Here is a 14103-nt window from a genome sequence, read left to right on the forward strand (position 1 = left end):
AATACCCCTAAATAAAGCTTCAAAGTGCCTTATTTTCGCTATCTTCGAAACCACTCTCCATTTCCCTGTGACGTCACACAGTGCTGCCAATGTAAACAAACAATGGGAATACCACAGCGAGATATAGCGACATTAGCTCGGATTCAAACTCGGATTTCAGCGACTTAAGCGATTCAACGGATTACGCATGTGTTGAAACAGATGGTTGGAGTATGAAAGTATTGAAGAAGAAACTGAAGCTATTGAGCGAATTGACGCTATTCATAGCCATAGCATGGCCGAATAGCTGCGTTAACATCGCCGGTAAAATGTGCGGACCAAACGATCAGGACTTTCGCATCTCGTGACACTGGAGCAACGTAAATCCGTCGATTGGTAAGTGTTTGTTTCGCATTAAATATGGGTGGAAGGAAACGTATTATAGTTGCAAATGCATCTACAGGTTATCCATACATCTCTGTTCCATGTCTGCCGGTAAATAGCATGTTAGCATCGATTAGCGTAGCATGTTAGCATCAATTAGCTGGCAGTCAACATCAACAAAACTCACCTTTGTGATTTCGTTGACTATCGTTGCAAATGCATCTGCAGGTTATCCATACATCTCTGTGTCATGTCTGCTTTAGCACCGCCGGTAAATAGCATGTTAGCATCGATTAGCGTAGCATCTTAGCATCGATTAGCTGGCAGTCAACATCAACAAAACTCAGCTTTGTGATTTCGTTGACTATCGTTGCAAATGCATCTGCAGGTTATCCATACATCTCTGTGCCATGTCTGCTTTAGCACCGCCGGTAAATAGCATGTTAGCATCGATTAGCGTAGCATGTTAGCATCGATTAGCTGGCAGTCAACATCAACAAAACTCAGCTTTGTGATTTCGTTGACTATCGTTGCAAATGCATCTGCAGGTTATCCATACATCTCTGTGTCATGTCTGCTTTAGCACCGCCGGTAAATAGCATGTTAGCATCGATTAGCATAGCATGTTAGCATCGATTAGCTGGCAGTCAACATCAACAAAACTCAGCTTTGTGATTTCGTTGACTATCGTTGCAAACGCATTTGCAGGTTATCCATACATCTCTGTGTCATGTCTGCTTTAGCACCGCCGGTAAATAGCATGTTAGCATCGATTAGCATAGCATGTTAGCATCGATTAGCTGGCAGTCAACATCAATAAAACTCAGCTTTGTGATTTTGTTGACTATCGTTGCAAATGCATCTGCAGGTTATCCATACATCTCTGTGCCATGTCTGCTTTAGCACCGCCGGTAAATAGCATGTTAGCATCGATTAGCATAGCATGTTAGCATCGATTAGCTGGCAGTCAACATCAACAAAACTCAGCTTTGTGATTTCGTTGACTATCGTTGCAAATGCATCTGCAGGTTATCCATACATCTCTGTGCCATGTCTGCTTTAGCACCGCCGGTAAATAGCATGTTAGCATCGATTAGCGTAGCGTGTTAGCATCGATTAGCTGGCAGTCAACATCAACAAAACTCACCTTTGTGATTTCGTTGACTATCGTTGCAAATGCATCTGCAGGTTATCCATACATCTCTGTGTCATGTCTGCTTTAGCACCGCCGGTAAATAGCATGTTAGCATCGATTAGCATAGCATGTTAGCATCGATTAGCTTCCAGTCAACATCAACAAAACTCAGCTTTGTGATTTCGTTGACTATCGTTGCAAATGCATCTGCAGGTTATCCATACATCTCTGTTCCATGTCTGCTTTAGCATCGCCGCTCAAATGTGGAGACACTCTGGTACATTCAATGGGGGTCTGGCGGCAGATTTCTTGCCAGTGGTGCAACTTGAATCCCTCCCTGTTAGTGTTGTTACACCCTCCGACAACACACCGTCGAGGCATGATGTCTCCAAGGTTCCAAAAAATAGTCAAAAAACGGATTTTCTAATCAAGTAGTCAATCAAAATCGTCTTTCTTAGATATGTGCAGAACAGGCCAAAGGTTTTGGACACACCTCCTCATTCAATGTTTATTCTTTACATTGTAGATAGTCACATCAAAACTATGAATGAACACATTATGTACTTCACAAAAAAAAGGTGAAATAACTGAAAACATTTTTTATATTCTAGTTTCTTCAAAATAGCCACCTTTTGCTTTGATTACTGCTTTGCACACTATTGGCATTCTCTCCATGAGCTTCAAGCACACCTGTGAAGTGAAAACCATTTCAGGTGACTACCTCTTGAAGCTCATGGAGAGAATGCCAATAGTGTGCAAAAAAGTAATCAGAGCAAAGGGTGGCTATTTTAAGTACATAACTCCACATACTTTTGATGTGACTATCTACAATGTAAATAGTCATGGAAATAAAGAAATCACATTGAAAATGTTGGCCTGTATTGTATATGAAAAGCCTTAAAAAAGGCACGAGTCCCATCTATAGCAAAGTATGTAAGGAGTGCAAAATAAGAAGAGAGATGTATTATTCTTTATACGCTGGATACAAGGTGGGAGGGAGGGAGTAGGCTCAGTTTAGAGGGGGGAGAGAGAGCAAACAATGGTGCACTGTTAACTGGAATGAAGAAGCCAGCACTTGCAAAGGAGAAGGGAGAAGAGATACTTTCATGCGCATTCTCTGCTCAGAATGTGCTTTTCACAGAGCTACTGCAGTTTGTAATGGCTTACGTTAATGTTTTATATCACTTTATGTTGTGTGCAAACTGTACTAAAATATGGACTTTTGTGGAGGTTGCAACCTGTTATTCATGTTTACATGGATTCTTACGGGGAACTCTGCTTCACTACACAAACTTTTCCATTTACGAACCATGTTGAAGGACCAATTCCCGTTGGTAAATGGAGGTTCTACTGTAATGGACTATCCTGACAATGTCCCTAAGGCTGTGTCCACTTCTAGTCTTGCAGTTGTCCTGTTGAAGAGTCTTCTGTGGTGCATGTCTTGACGCCATTCTGCATTTGCCATCCCACCAGAAACTGATTAGCCAGCAGAAAGACTGCGATGTGGAGGAGAAGCAAAAGCTGAGCACTGAAAAGGAGGCACAGCAGCGCCGTATCGTCCAGCTTGTGGAAGAGACAACCAAACTCAAGACTGAGCTAACAAGGTAAAACTAATCCCACTCACAACATGACCAAGCAAAAGGACAACACGGCGCTCATGAACAAAATGTATTTCATGTGATCATAGTTGGGATTAGAATGCTAGCGTGTACATAAACGCTGGAAAAAATGACGTGTTTTCTTTAAATTGGACTTCTCGTATTTTCTGGACTATAAGTCGCAGTTTTTTTTCATAGTTTGGCCGGGGGTGCGACTTATACTCAGGAGCGACTTATGTGTGAAATTATTAACACATTACCGTAAAATATCAAATAATATTATTTATCTCGTTCACGTAAGAGACTAGACGTATAAGATTTGATGGGATTTATGGATTAGGAGTGAGAGATAGTTTGGTAAAGGTATAGCATTTTCTATATGTTATAGTTATTTGAATGACTCTTACCATACTATGTTAGCTTAACATAGCAGTTGCTTATTTATGCCTCATATAACCTACACTTATTCAGCCTGTTCTTCACTATTCTGTATTTATTTTAAATTGCCTTTCAAATGTCTATTCTTGCTGTTGGCTTTTATCAAATACATTTCCCCCAAAAATGTGACATATATGTTTTCTTTCCTTCTTTATTATGCATTTTCAACACGTGCGACTTATAGTCCAAAGCGACTTATACTCCGAAAAATACGGTACTTTAATTTGACATGTATACTCTAATAGGAAAGGTGTGTTATAATTTGTGCTACGGCGCCTTCTTTTGGACAAGTTTGCTCACTGCAGGTGCTGAAGAAGCAGTCAACTTCTACTGTAAACATCCATCCATCTTCTTCCGCTTATCCGAGGTCGGGTCGCGGGGGCAACAGCCTAAGCAGGGAAACCCAGACTTCCCTCTCCCCAGCCACTTCGTCTAGCTCTTCCCGGGGGATCCCGAGGCGTTCCCAGGCCAGCCGGGAGACATAGTCTTCCCAACGTGTCCTGGGTCTTCCCCGTGGCCTCCTGCCGACTGGACGTGCCCTAAACACCTCCCTAGGGAGGCGTTCGGGTGGCATCCTGACCAGATGCCCGAACCACCTCATCTGGCTCCTCTCCATGTGGAGGAGCAGCGGCTTTACTTTGAGTTCCTCCCGGATGGCAGAGCTTCTCACCCTATCTCTAAGGGAGAGACCCAAACTCATTTGGGCCGCTTGTACCCGTGATCTTATCCTTTCGGTCATGACCCAAAGCTCATGACCATAGGTCAGGATGGGAACGTAGATGGACCGGTAAATTGAGAGCTTTGCCTTCCGGCTCAGCTCCTTCTTCACCACAACGGATCGGTACAACGTCCGCATTACTGAAGACGCCGCACCGATCCGCCTGTCGATCTCACGATCCACTCTTCCCCCACTCGTGAACAAAACTCTACTGTAAACTAATATGTGTATTTCGGCCTGTCTGACATTTTTTTCCTCCTGTTCGCCACTTTTGTTTTACCTCTCTTTTTTGAAATGATTAGAATAGAATGGACTTTATTGTCATTATATTTGCTTGTAACGAGATTAAGGACTCCAACTTAAGGTGCGGGAGTGGAAACAAATATGGGATAAGAATAAATCACGCAAGAAGTAACAAAGATAAATGGAATAGAATAGATTATATAACAAAATTGTATGCAAAACTATTTCATTGCAAATTTATAACACATAAAAACATACGAACATAAATAAATAGATAAAAATACCAAGCATACAGCTCACATCACAGTCATTATTGTCGTCTTGTGTCCAGCAACACTATTGCTCTCGGCTAAAAAGTGTTTTTAAATCTTTTTGTCCGGCATTTTATTGTCCTGTATCTCCTGCCTGAGGGCATCAGTTCAAAAAGTTTATGTCCAGGGTGAGATGGGTCCTTCATGATGTTTTGGGCCTTTTTGAGGCATTAAAAATAAGAATTGAAATAAACAGACTACTATCCAATAGAATAGAATGCTGTGTTGGATCCACTTTGGACTGGACTCTCGCGACTGTGTTGGATCCATTGTGGATTGAACTTTCACAGTATCATGTTAGACCCGCTCGACATCCATTGCTTTCCTCCTCTCCAAGGTTCTCATAGTCATCATTGTCACCGACGTCCCACTGGGTGTGAGTTTTCCTTGCCCTTATGTGGGCCTACCGAGGATGTCGTAGTGGTTTGTGCAGCCCTTTGAGACACTAGTGATTTAGGGCTATATAAGTAAACGATTGATTGATTGATTTGAAATAATGAGCAGTCCTGTAAAATATACAAAATACTGTACAATATACAGAACAAGACAAGAGTACCGGAGTACTGTTGGATGTATTACACAGTTGGGTATTAAGTAGGATGTTGTGTAGGGGTGAATTATAGGGTGAATTATGTATTATAAGTTTGAGTTCAAGATGGTGACATCACTGGGAAAGAAGCTGTCTCTGAGCCGGTTTGTTCTGGCTCTGATGCACCTGTAGCACCTGCCCTATGGCAGCAGGTGGAAGCCAGGGTGTGTGCCGTTTTGGGGCTTTTATGTGGGTTTGCGGCTTATCTTCATGTTGCATTCTGCGGGCGTGCTTGAGGCTAGCAGGAAGCACTGGAAGTCGCTGTAAAGTCGTGAATAACACAGCTCGTTAAGACCACAACTGGATCTTTTCTTTTATCGTTGCATCGACACATGCTCTGGTTTTTGTTAGCAAAGCCAACTCTACTTCTGTACATGTTCAATGTGGGGACTAGTACATTTGGTATAACCTACATCAAAGACATCATTTCAATCTGAATTTAGGAAGATCAAATCTAAAAGCTCCTCGGTGGCAAGGCCCCGGGGGTGGATGAGATCCGCCCGGAGTTCCTTAAGGCTCTGGATGCTGTGGGGCTGTCTTGGTTGACAAGACTCTGCAGCATCGCGTGGACATCGGGGGCGGTACCTCTGGATTGGCAGACCGGGGTGGTGGTCCCTCTCTTTAAGGAGGGGGACCGGAGGGTGTGTTCCAACTATCGTGGGATCACACTCCTCAGCCTTCCCGGTAAGGTTTATTCAGGTGTACTGGAGAGGAGGCTTCGCCGGATAGTCAAACCTCGGATTCAGGAGGGACAGTGTGGTTTTCGTCCTGGTCGTGGAACTGTGGACCAGCTCTATACTCTGGGCAGGGTTCTTGAGGGTGCATGGGAGTTTGCCCAACCAGTCTACATGTGCTTTGTGGACTTTGAGAAGGCATTGGACCGTGTCCCTCGGGAAGTCCTGTGGGGAGTGCTCAGAGAGTATGGGGTATCGGACTGTCTTATTGTGGCGGTCCGCTCCCTGTATGATCAGTGTCAGAGCTTGGTCCGCATTGCTGGCAGTAAGTCGAACACATTTCCAGTGAGGGTTGGACTCCGCCAAGGCTGTCCTTTGTCACCCATTCTGTTCATAACTTTTATGGACAGAATTTCTAGGCGCAGTCAAGGCGTTGAGGGGTTCCGGTTTGGTGACCGCAGGATTAGGTCTCTGCTTTTTGCAGATGATGTGGTCCTGATGGTTTCATCTGGCCGGGATCTTCAGCTCTCACTGGATCGGTTTGCAGCCGAGTGTGAAGCGACCGGAATGAGAATCAGCACCTCCAAGTCCGAGTCCATGGTTCTCGCCCGGAAAAGGGTGGAATGCCATCTCCGGGTTGGGGAGGAGACCCTGCCCCAAGTGGAGGAGTTCAAGTACCTCTGAGTCTTGTTCACGAGTGAGGGAAGAGTGGATCGTGAGATCGACAGGCGGATCGGTGCGGCGTCTTCAGTAATGCGGACGTTGTACCGATCCGTTGTGGTGAAGAAGGAGCTGAGCCGGAAGGCAAAGCTCTCAATTTACCGGTCGATCTACATTCCCATCCTCACCTATGGTCATGAGCTTTGGGTCATGACCGAAAGGATAAGATCACGGGTACAAGCGGCCCAAATGAGTTTCCTCCGCCGGGTGGTGGGTCTCTCCCTTAGAGATAGGGTGAGAAGCTCTGCCATCCGGGAGGAACTCAAAGTAAAGCCGCTGCTCCTCCACATGGAGAGGAGCCAGATGAGGTGGTTCGGGCATCTGGTCAGGATGCCACCCGAACGCCTCCCTAGGGAGGTGTTTAGGGCACGTCCAACCGGTAGGAGGCCACGGGGAAGACCCAGGACACGTTGGGAAGACTATGTCTCCCGGCTGGCCTGGGAACGCCTCGGGATCCCCCGGGAAGAGCTAGACGAAGTGGCTGGGGAGAGGGAAGTCCGGGCTTCCCTGCTTAGGCTGTTGCCCCCACGACCCGACCTCAGATAAGCGGAAGATGATGGATGGATGGAAATCCCAAATGACCATCAGCATAAATTACTCGAAGTTGCTGTGGGAAATGTCACTGATGACTTGATCACGTCTTCCCAGATCCAGCACCAGCAGTAACTTGGCGCAGTCTCAGTTGAAAGGAGTGGTGAGCCGTCTGACAGCAGAGAGAGACACTTTAAAAAAAGTCCTGGTGACCAAGAACAACGACATTCTGGAGAAGAACAAAACCATCACGCAGGTCAGGAAGATAGGCCGGCGCTACAGGACTCAGTACGAAGAGCTGATCGAGAAGCACAAGAAGGTGAGTTGCCGCGCGAGCGTCCGTGTTCCCCCCCGCCTCAGCAACAGCAACACCTCCGCCGTGTCTTGCAGCTGGTGGCGGACACGGCTGCTAAAGCGCAGAGTGAATCTGCTCCGAGTCAGGAGGTCCAACAGGAGCTCGCCAAGTGCCAGGAGGAGCACAACAAGGTCAAAGAGGAGCTGACGGCACTGAAGGAGGAGATGCAGAAGAAAATGGAGGAAGTATGCATCAAACCATGCTCTCACTAAGAAAATGCTGTGTCACTGGTGATTGTTGCTACCTCTGGCGGGCGGGCGGGCGGGCGGAGACAAGAGGGTTCAGTTCCTTCAGTCCTTGGTAGAAGGCTCAAAAAGAACTGGGCACGTTTAGATTCAACTTCCAGACAATGATAAATTAAAATTAAATGGTTGTACATGTATAGCGCTCCTTAAAAGGAGCCCAAAGCGCTTTGACACTATTTCCACATTCACACACTAATAGAGGGAGCTGCCATGCAAGGCGCTTACCACCACCCATCAGGAGCAAGGGTGAAGTGTCTTGCCCAAGGACACAACGGACGTGACTAGGATGGTAGAAGGTGGGGATTGAACCCTCAGATTGCTGGCACGGCCACTCTACCAACTTCGCCACGCCGTCCCCGATGTCACAGATAGGATAATGAACTAGTGATAGAAAGTTGGGGGTGATCCAGATCACCGTCTGGATTCAGGACTTGACTATCAGAAGTCTGAGCTCTTCTCTTATTGATGATTGTTACTGCCACACACTTAATAGTCCAGCAGTTGGAAATGTGTTTTGGTCACATGCACTATCAACTGTCTTCTCTGTGTTCAGCCATTCCCTGAAGTGAAGTGAATTATATTTATATAGCGCTTTTCTCTAGTGACTCAAAGCGCTTTACATAGTGAAACCCAATATCTAAGTAGTATTTAAAGCAGTGTGGGTGGCACTGGGAGCAGGTGAGTGAAGTTTCTTGCCCAAGGACACAACGGCAGTGACTAGGATGGCGGAAGCGGATATCGAACCTGAAACCCTCAAGATGCTTCCACGGCCGAACTACCAACTGAGCCACGCCGCCCCATTTGAACAATAAGAATACATTTGGAATGTTATGAGAATAAAGTCGTACAAACATTAATGTTACAGGAATAAAGACATCTTTTTTTTTCAATTTTGCTATTTTAAAAAGAAATTAACGTAAAAAAATGTCTCTTTATTACATACTACTTTAATGTGAGTTGCCTTTTTTTTTCAAAGACCCGAATTTGACCAAAATCAAGTTGTATTTTATCAAGAAAAAGTCGAATTTGCTGGGGATTTAAGTTATTTCTGTTAAAAAAATGTCATAAAGTAAAACAAATAAATACAAATGTAATTTTAACATAATTTTTGTGATGTAGTCATAATCTGACTAGAATACCGTTGCATGTTTTTCTTTAAAAAACTCTATTTTACGATAATAATGTCCTCATTTTTAAAAAATGATCATAGTCTTAAAAGAGTGCATAAGAAGGTGATATTTTTCAATAATAGTAGTCTTAAAGAATAAAAACCTTTTGGAGAGTAATTTTTTTCCCAAGTAGTAGTTGGAATCATACGAAAATAAAATGTAACAGCCAAGTCATATTTTTTCTTTAAAAGGTCATAAATTGCAAAACAAATAGTAATTTAGGAAAGAAAAGGATAGGCCATAGACATATATTTATAGAGAAAAACATTGGGAGGATGCAGAGAAGTCATCATTTTGCAAAACTCTTAAATAAACTTGACATATTTACCTTTGGAAAAGTTTTTGAAAATATGACTTCATCAGTTGGACTGACTTTTCCTGGAAAAATATGACTTGGTTCTTGTCGGATTACTTTAAATACAATTGTTTTAAAATTCTATCCTCAAACTAAATTATCCGAGACTTTTAGACGGTGCAGCCTACATCTAGATCTAGATCTTGCATGCTGGTGGGGAGTGAGCCTGACATGTTTCTAATCACGGAGCCACTGGAGATAACTTTACTTCCACAAGGAGAAGATGATGAATTTGAAGCAGGGACCTTCTTGCATACGTCTCAACCGAAAAAGCCAGAATTTCATCTGACTTGTTTTTTCCTCTTCTAGGTCAAGAACTCCCAGCAAGAACTTCAAAACGCCCAGAAGGAAAACCAGCAGACCAAGGAAAAGATGCAGGAGATCCAAAACCAGCTGACACAGAACCAGAACCAGCTGACACAGGTGATGCCACTCAGGGCTTCGCAATCTTTTAAGCACCACTTTATTGTCGGCATTAACTTTACCTGTGCTAAATAGAGACAGCAAATATACAACTATCCAAAAACTGAATTAGTGGTAGCCCTAGACCTGGTCTTTTGTGGTGAGATGGTCCCAGGCCAGGGACTGCAGAAAGAAATTAACCTTTGGCTACAATCTGGCACATTTACATGTTTAATGTTCATTAATGTAACAAAGGTTGACTTACAGTTAGGAGCTTTATTGTACATCTATGAACTAACTTAATGGTGTGCCAAGTGCCGGGCTCTTCAAATCCGGGTCGGGAATCGAACCATTTCAAAACTTGAAAGAGACTTTAACATTTTTGCATCCAATTAAATAGAATAAAAAGTTCAGAGCGCTCCTGTTGGAGCAGTTTAATCAGATCCTTGTGTTGCTACATGTGAACCTCCTAAATGTATTTCTGTCCTAAAATGTCAAACTCTCACAATAGAAAAAAGTGTCCACATAAGTGGCCATAAGACCCCAATTCAGTAGTGTACACCATTTTGGAAATAAGAGCTAAAAGGTGCTGTCCACGCATGTGGCCACTAAGCCTTTTAGAGACTTTTTGTCACGTGTGGGTCGCATCTTCATGCGGGATTGTTCTCCCGGAATGCAGAACGGACGGCTACGGACCAAGACGGGTGTTAGGAAATGATTTATTTACAGTAACTCATAAAACTCATACTATCGCACGTAGAAGCTAAGGCTAAACACTTAGCACAGAAAACTAACAGGACTTATGTGGTCTAAACACTGGCAAAAACTCGAGACTAGGCAGAAAAGTCACGTGGACAGGTGGCATGCAGCAAACGCTATGAAGGCAGAACGAGTGAGAACAAAGTTAGGCTTAAATAGTGTCTGTAATGCAGGGGTGTCAAACTCAAATACAGAGTGGGCCAAAATGTAAAACTGAACAAAGCCGCGGGCCAAAGTTGAACAAATGAACCTTTTTAATAGGGACCCAAACAAGTTTTGCATTGAATATTGAACAAGCAAGGCTTATATAACTTTATAGTGACTTGCAAAATCCAGTTACAAATAATAAAAAACATCACTGGCATATCAAATATAATTTAAATAAAAATTGAATGCCTCTATTCTATTTGCAGCCTTCTGAGGTAAATATCAAAACAAACTTCTTCCGCAGGCTAATAATGAATTTGAAAAGAAAATAATAATGAATGAATCAAACATTCAAGCCTTGAAGTAGCAAGAAAAAGTGCATGAAAAAAACCTTAATTATTGCTCAGTTTGCTACACTGATTTGTTTTAATACTGAATATGGAAAAAGCAGCGTATATATAACTTAATAGTGCAAAATCAACTTTAAAAAAACAAACGAAAAAACATCAATGGTATATAAAAAAAAAAATGTAAATGAAAAATTGAATGCTCCTTTTCTATTTGCAGCCTAAATATCAACATTAACTTTTTCCACAGGCGAATACATTTGAAAATAAATCAACCATTCAGGCCTTTTTACTGCTCAGTTTGCGACACACGGTTTTTGGTAGCATATTGTATATTGTATCGTCCCGGAAGAGTTAGTGCTGCAAGGGGTTCTGGGTATTTGTACTGTTGTGTTACGGTGCAGATGTTCTCCCGAAAATGTGTTTGTCATTCTTGCTTGGTGTGGGTTCACAGTGTGGCGCACATTTGTGACAGTGTTAAAGTTGTTTATACGGCCACCCTCAGTGTGACCTGTATGGCTGTTGACCAAGTGTGTGTTTAAAAGCCGCATATATTATGTGAATGGGCCGGCACGCTGCTTGCAAGGAGGAAAACCGGACATGACGACAGGTTGTAGAAGACGCTAAAGGCAGTGCCTTTAAGGTACGCCCCCAATATTCTTGTCCAGGTAGAAATCAGGAGAAATTTGGGAGAATTGTTGCCCCGTAAGATTTTCGGGAGGGGCACTGAAATTCGGGAGTCTCCCGGGAAAATGGGAAGGGGTTGGCAAGTATGAGTATTAGCGGTGAATGCGGTGTACCGGCGGGCCAGCTCTAATGTGAATTGGAAATTGCCTCAAGGGCCAAATTTGGGCTGCGGGCCAGAGTTTGACACCCATGCTCTAATGAGTAACAGGTGTGCGTGCAAGGCAGGGTAAAATCAAGTAACCATGGTGACGAAACAAACTCACAGGTGCATAAGCAATAACAAAAGGAGTCCAAACTAACTGAAAACTCACAAACATGAGCCGGACCAGGGATCATGACACTTTTAAAGTAACAAAGACTTAATTTAGAGTTATTTGGACACTAGGGGAACATATAAGCGTTAGTTAGGGGTACTAATAAGCAATAATACTGAGGTTATTGAGGGAAGACTTTTACTTAATGGCGCACTGTTTGTATAATAAGGCCATGCAGAATAAGGCATTAATAAGTACTTAATAATGACTCGTTAAGAGCTAATAATAATAATAAGGGACGGCGTGGCGCAGTGGGAGAGTGGCCGTGCGCAACCCGAGGGTCCCTGGTTCAAATCCCACCTAGTACCAACCTCGTCAAGTCCGTTGTGTCCTGAGCAAGACACTTCACCCTTGCTCCTGATGGGTGCTGGTTGGCGCCTTGCATGGCAGCTCCCTCCATCAGTGTGTGAATGTGTGTGTGAATGTGGAAGTAGTGTCAAAGCGCTTTGAGTACCTTGAAGGTAGAAAAGCGCTATACAAGTACAACCCATTTACCATTTATTTATTTAATAATGTTACTAATTTGCATGTTAATAAGCAACTTATTAATGGGGAATGTGTTCTTCGTACTAAAGTGTTACCAAGCATATGTATAGTTTCAAATTTATCGCGATTCTTATTTGTAAGGGTCGGGAACCTTTTTGGCTAAGAGAGCCAAAAAGCCAAATATTTTAAAATATATTTCCGTAAGAGCCATATAATATTTTTTTAAACACTGAACACAACTAAACACGTGCATTTTTAAGTAAGACCAACATTTCTAGAGTATAATAGGTCTCTTGTTTTTTTTAATAACATTGTTATTCTGAAGCTAACTGTGGAGGGGTGTGGCCTGTGGGCCTGCAGCGACAGGTGCGTAGATGGCCCACCTGGGCCTTGTTATCTAATCACCTGTCGCTCTGTTACAAGCAGCAGCCAGGAGGAGAGACTGGGTTGGGGCTGGAAATACTATTGCTGGAAAGCAACTGATAGACTTATAGAAAAATAAAACAATATTGTAACCCTGAAACAGGCTCTCATGTCGGTGCTTGGTGGTCTGAAGAACCCCCAGGAGGGCAAACCCCACACTAACCAATAAAAAATAAATAACTTCTTACCATTAATGCAACTTCTTGAACAGGTGCGGTAGGAAACGGATGGATGGATTAAAAATGCTTGAGAATGTTTTATATTTTGAACATTATTTTTAACACTTTGATGACAAGTGGAATTATTCATGACTTATCGTGTTAAGCAACGTCAGTTCAGATTTATCAGGGAGCCAGATGCAGTCATCAAAAGAGCCACATCTGGCTCTAGAGCCATAGGTTCCCTACCCCTGTTGTAGATGATCATGTAGATCAGGGGTGCCCATTACGTTGATCGCGAGCTACCAGTCGACCGCGGGGGGTGTGTCAGTCGATCTCCAGCCAGGCTTTTAAAAAAAATAGACCTAAAAATGAGTGATCATCAATCTTCACCAAGACGTCACTTAAATGACATTCACGATACCGGAGGGTCTTGTGAGATGACGCTGGCTGCTGCAAGATCATTATTATGAAAATATGACCGGGAGGAAGGCCAGAAACACTTTTTATTTCAACAGACTCTCGCGCCGTCCCTTCCGTCAAAACTCTAAAGGCCGACTGCACATTTCCTATCTTCACAATAAAAGCCCTGCTTCATGCTGCCTGCGCTAACTAAATACAGAGTCTCGGAAAACTGGCGTGCACAAGCGATCCCTCAGAAAGCTGGCGTGCACATCACTTGTGCACGCCAGCTTTCCCAGACTCTTATTTTGTTAGCGCAGGCAGCATGAAGCAGGGCTTTTATTGTGAAGATAGGAAATGTGAGTTTTGACGGAAGGGACGGCGCGAAAGTCTGTTGAAATAAAAAGTGTTTCTCGCCTTCCTCTCTGTCATTTTTTCATAATAATGAACTGGCAGCAGCCAGCGTCATCTCACAAGACCCTCGGGTGCCGTGAATGTCAATCAAGCAAGCTACGGAATTTGCCGCCAATGTTT

General features: G+C 43.4%; 1 protein-coding gene across 6 annotated transcripts in view; it reads left to right on the forward strand.

The window, feature by feature from the left end:
* LOC133545613 (nucleoprotein TPR-like) overlaps nucleotides 1-14103 on the forward strand; it is a 135367-nt gene that overhangs the window by 73007 nt on the left and 48257 nt on the right. For all 6 annotated transcript variants that reach the window (XM_061891364.1, XM_061891361.1, XM_061891363.1 and 3 more), the window contains exons 31-34: nucleotides 2972-3102; nucleotides 7438-7639; nucleotides 7711-7860; nucleotides 9754-9867. In XM_061891364.1, the coding sequence (XP_061747348.1) occupies nucleotides 2972-3102; nucleotides 7438-7639; nucleotides 7711-7860; nucleotides 9754-9867 (597 nt within the window). The remainder of the gene's footprint in view (nucleotides 1-2971; nucleotides 3103-7437; nucleotides 7640-7710; nucleotides 7861-9753; nucleotides 9868-14103) is intronic.

The sequence above is a fragment of the Nerophis ophidion genome, linkage group LG28 (assembly GCF_033978795.1).
Source record: "Nerophis ophidion isolate RoL-2023_Sa linkage group LG28, RoL_Noph_v1.0, whole genome shotgun sequence".
In the NCBI taxonomy this organism is placed as follows: domain Eukaryota; kingdom Metazoa; phylum Chordata; class Actinopteri; order Syngnathiformes; family Syngnathidae; genus Nerophis; species Nerophis ophidion.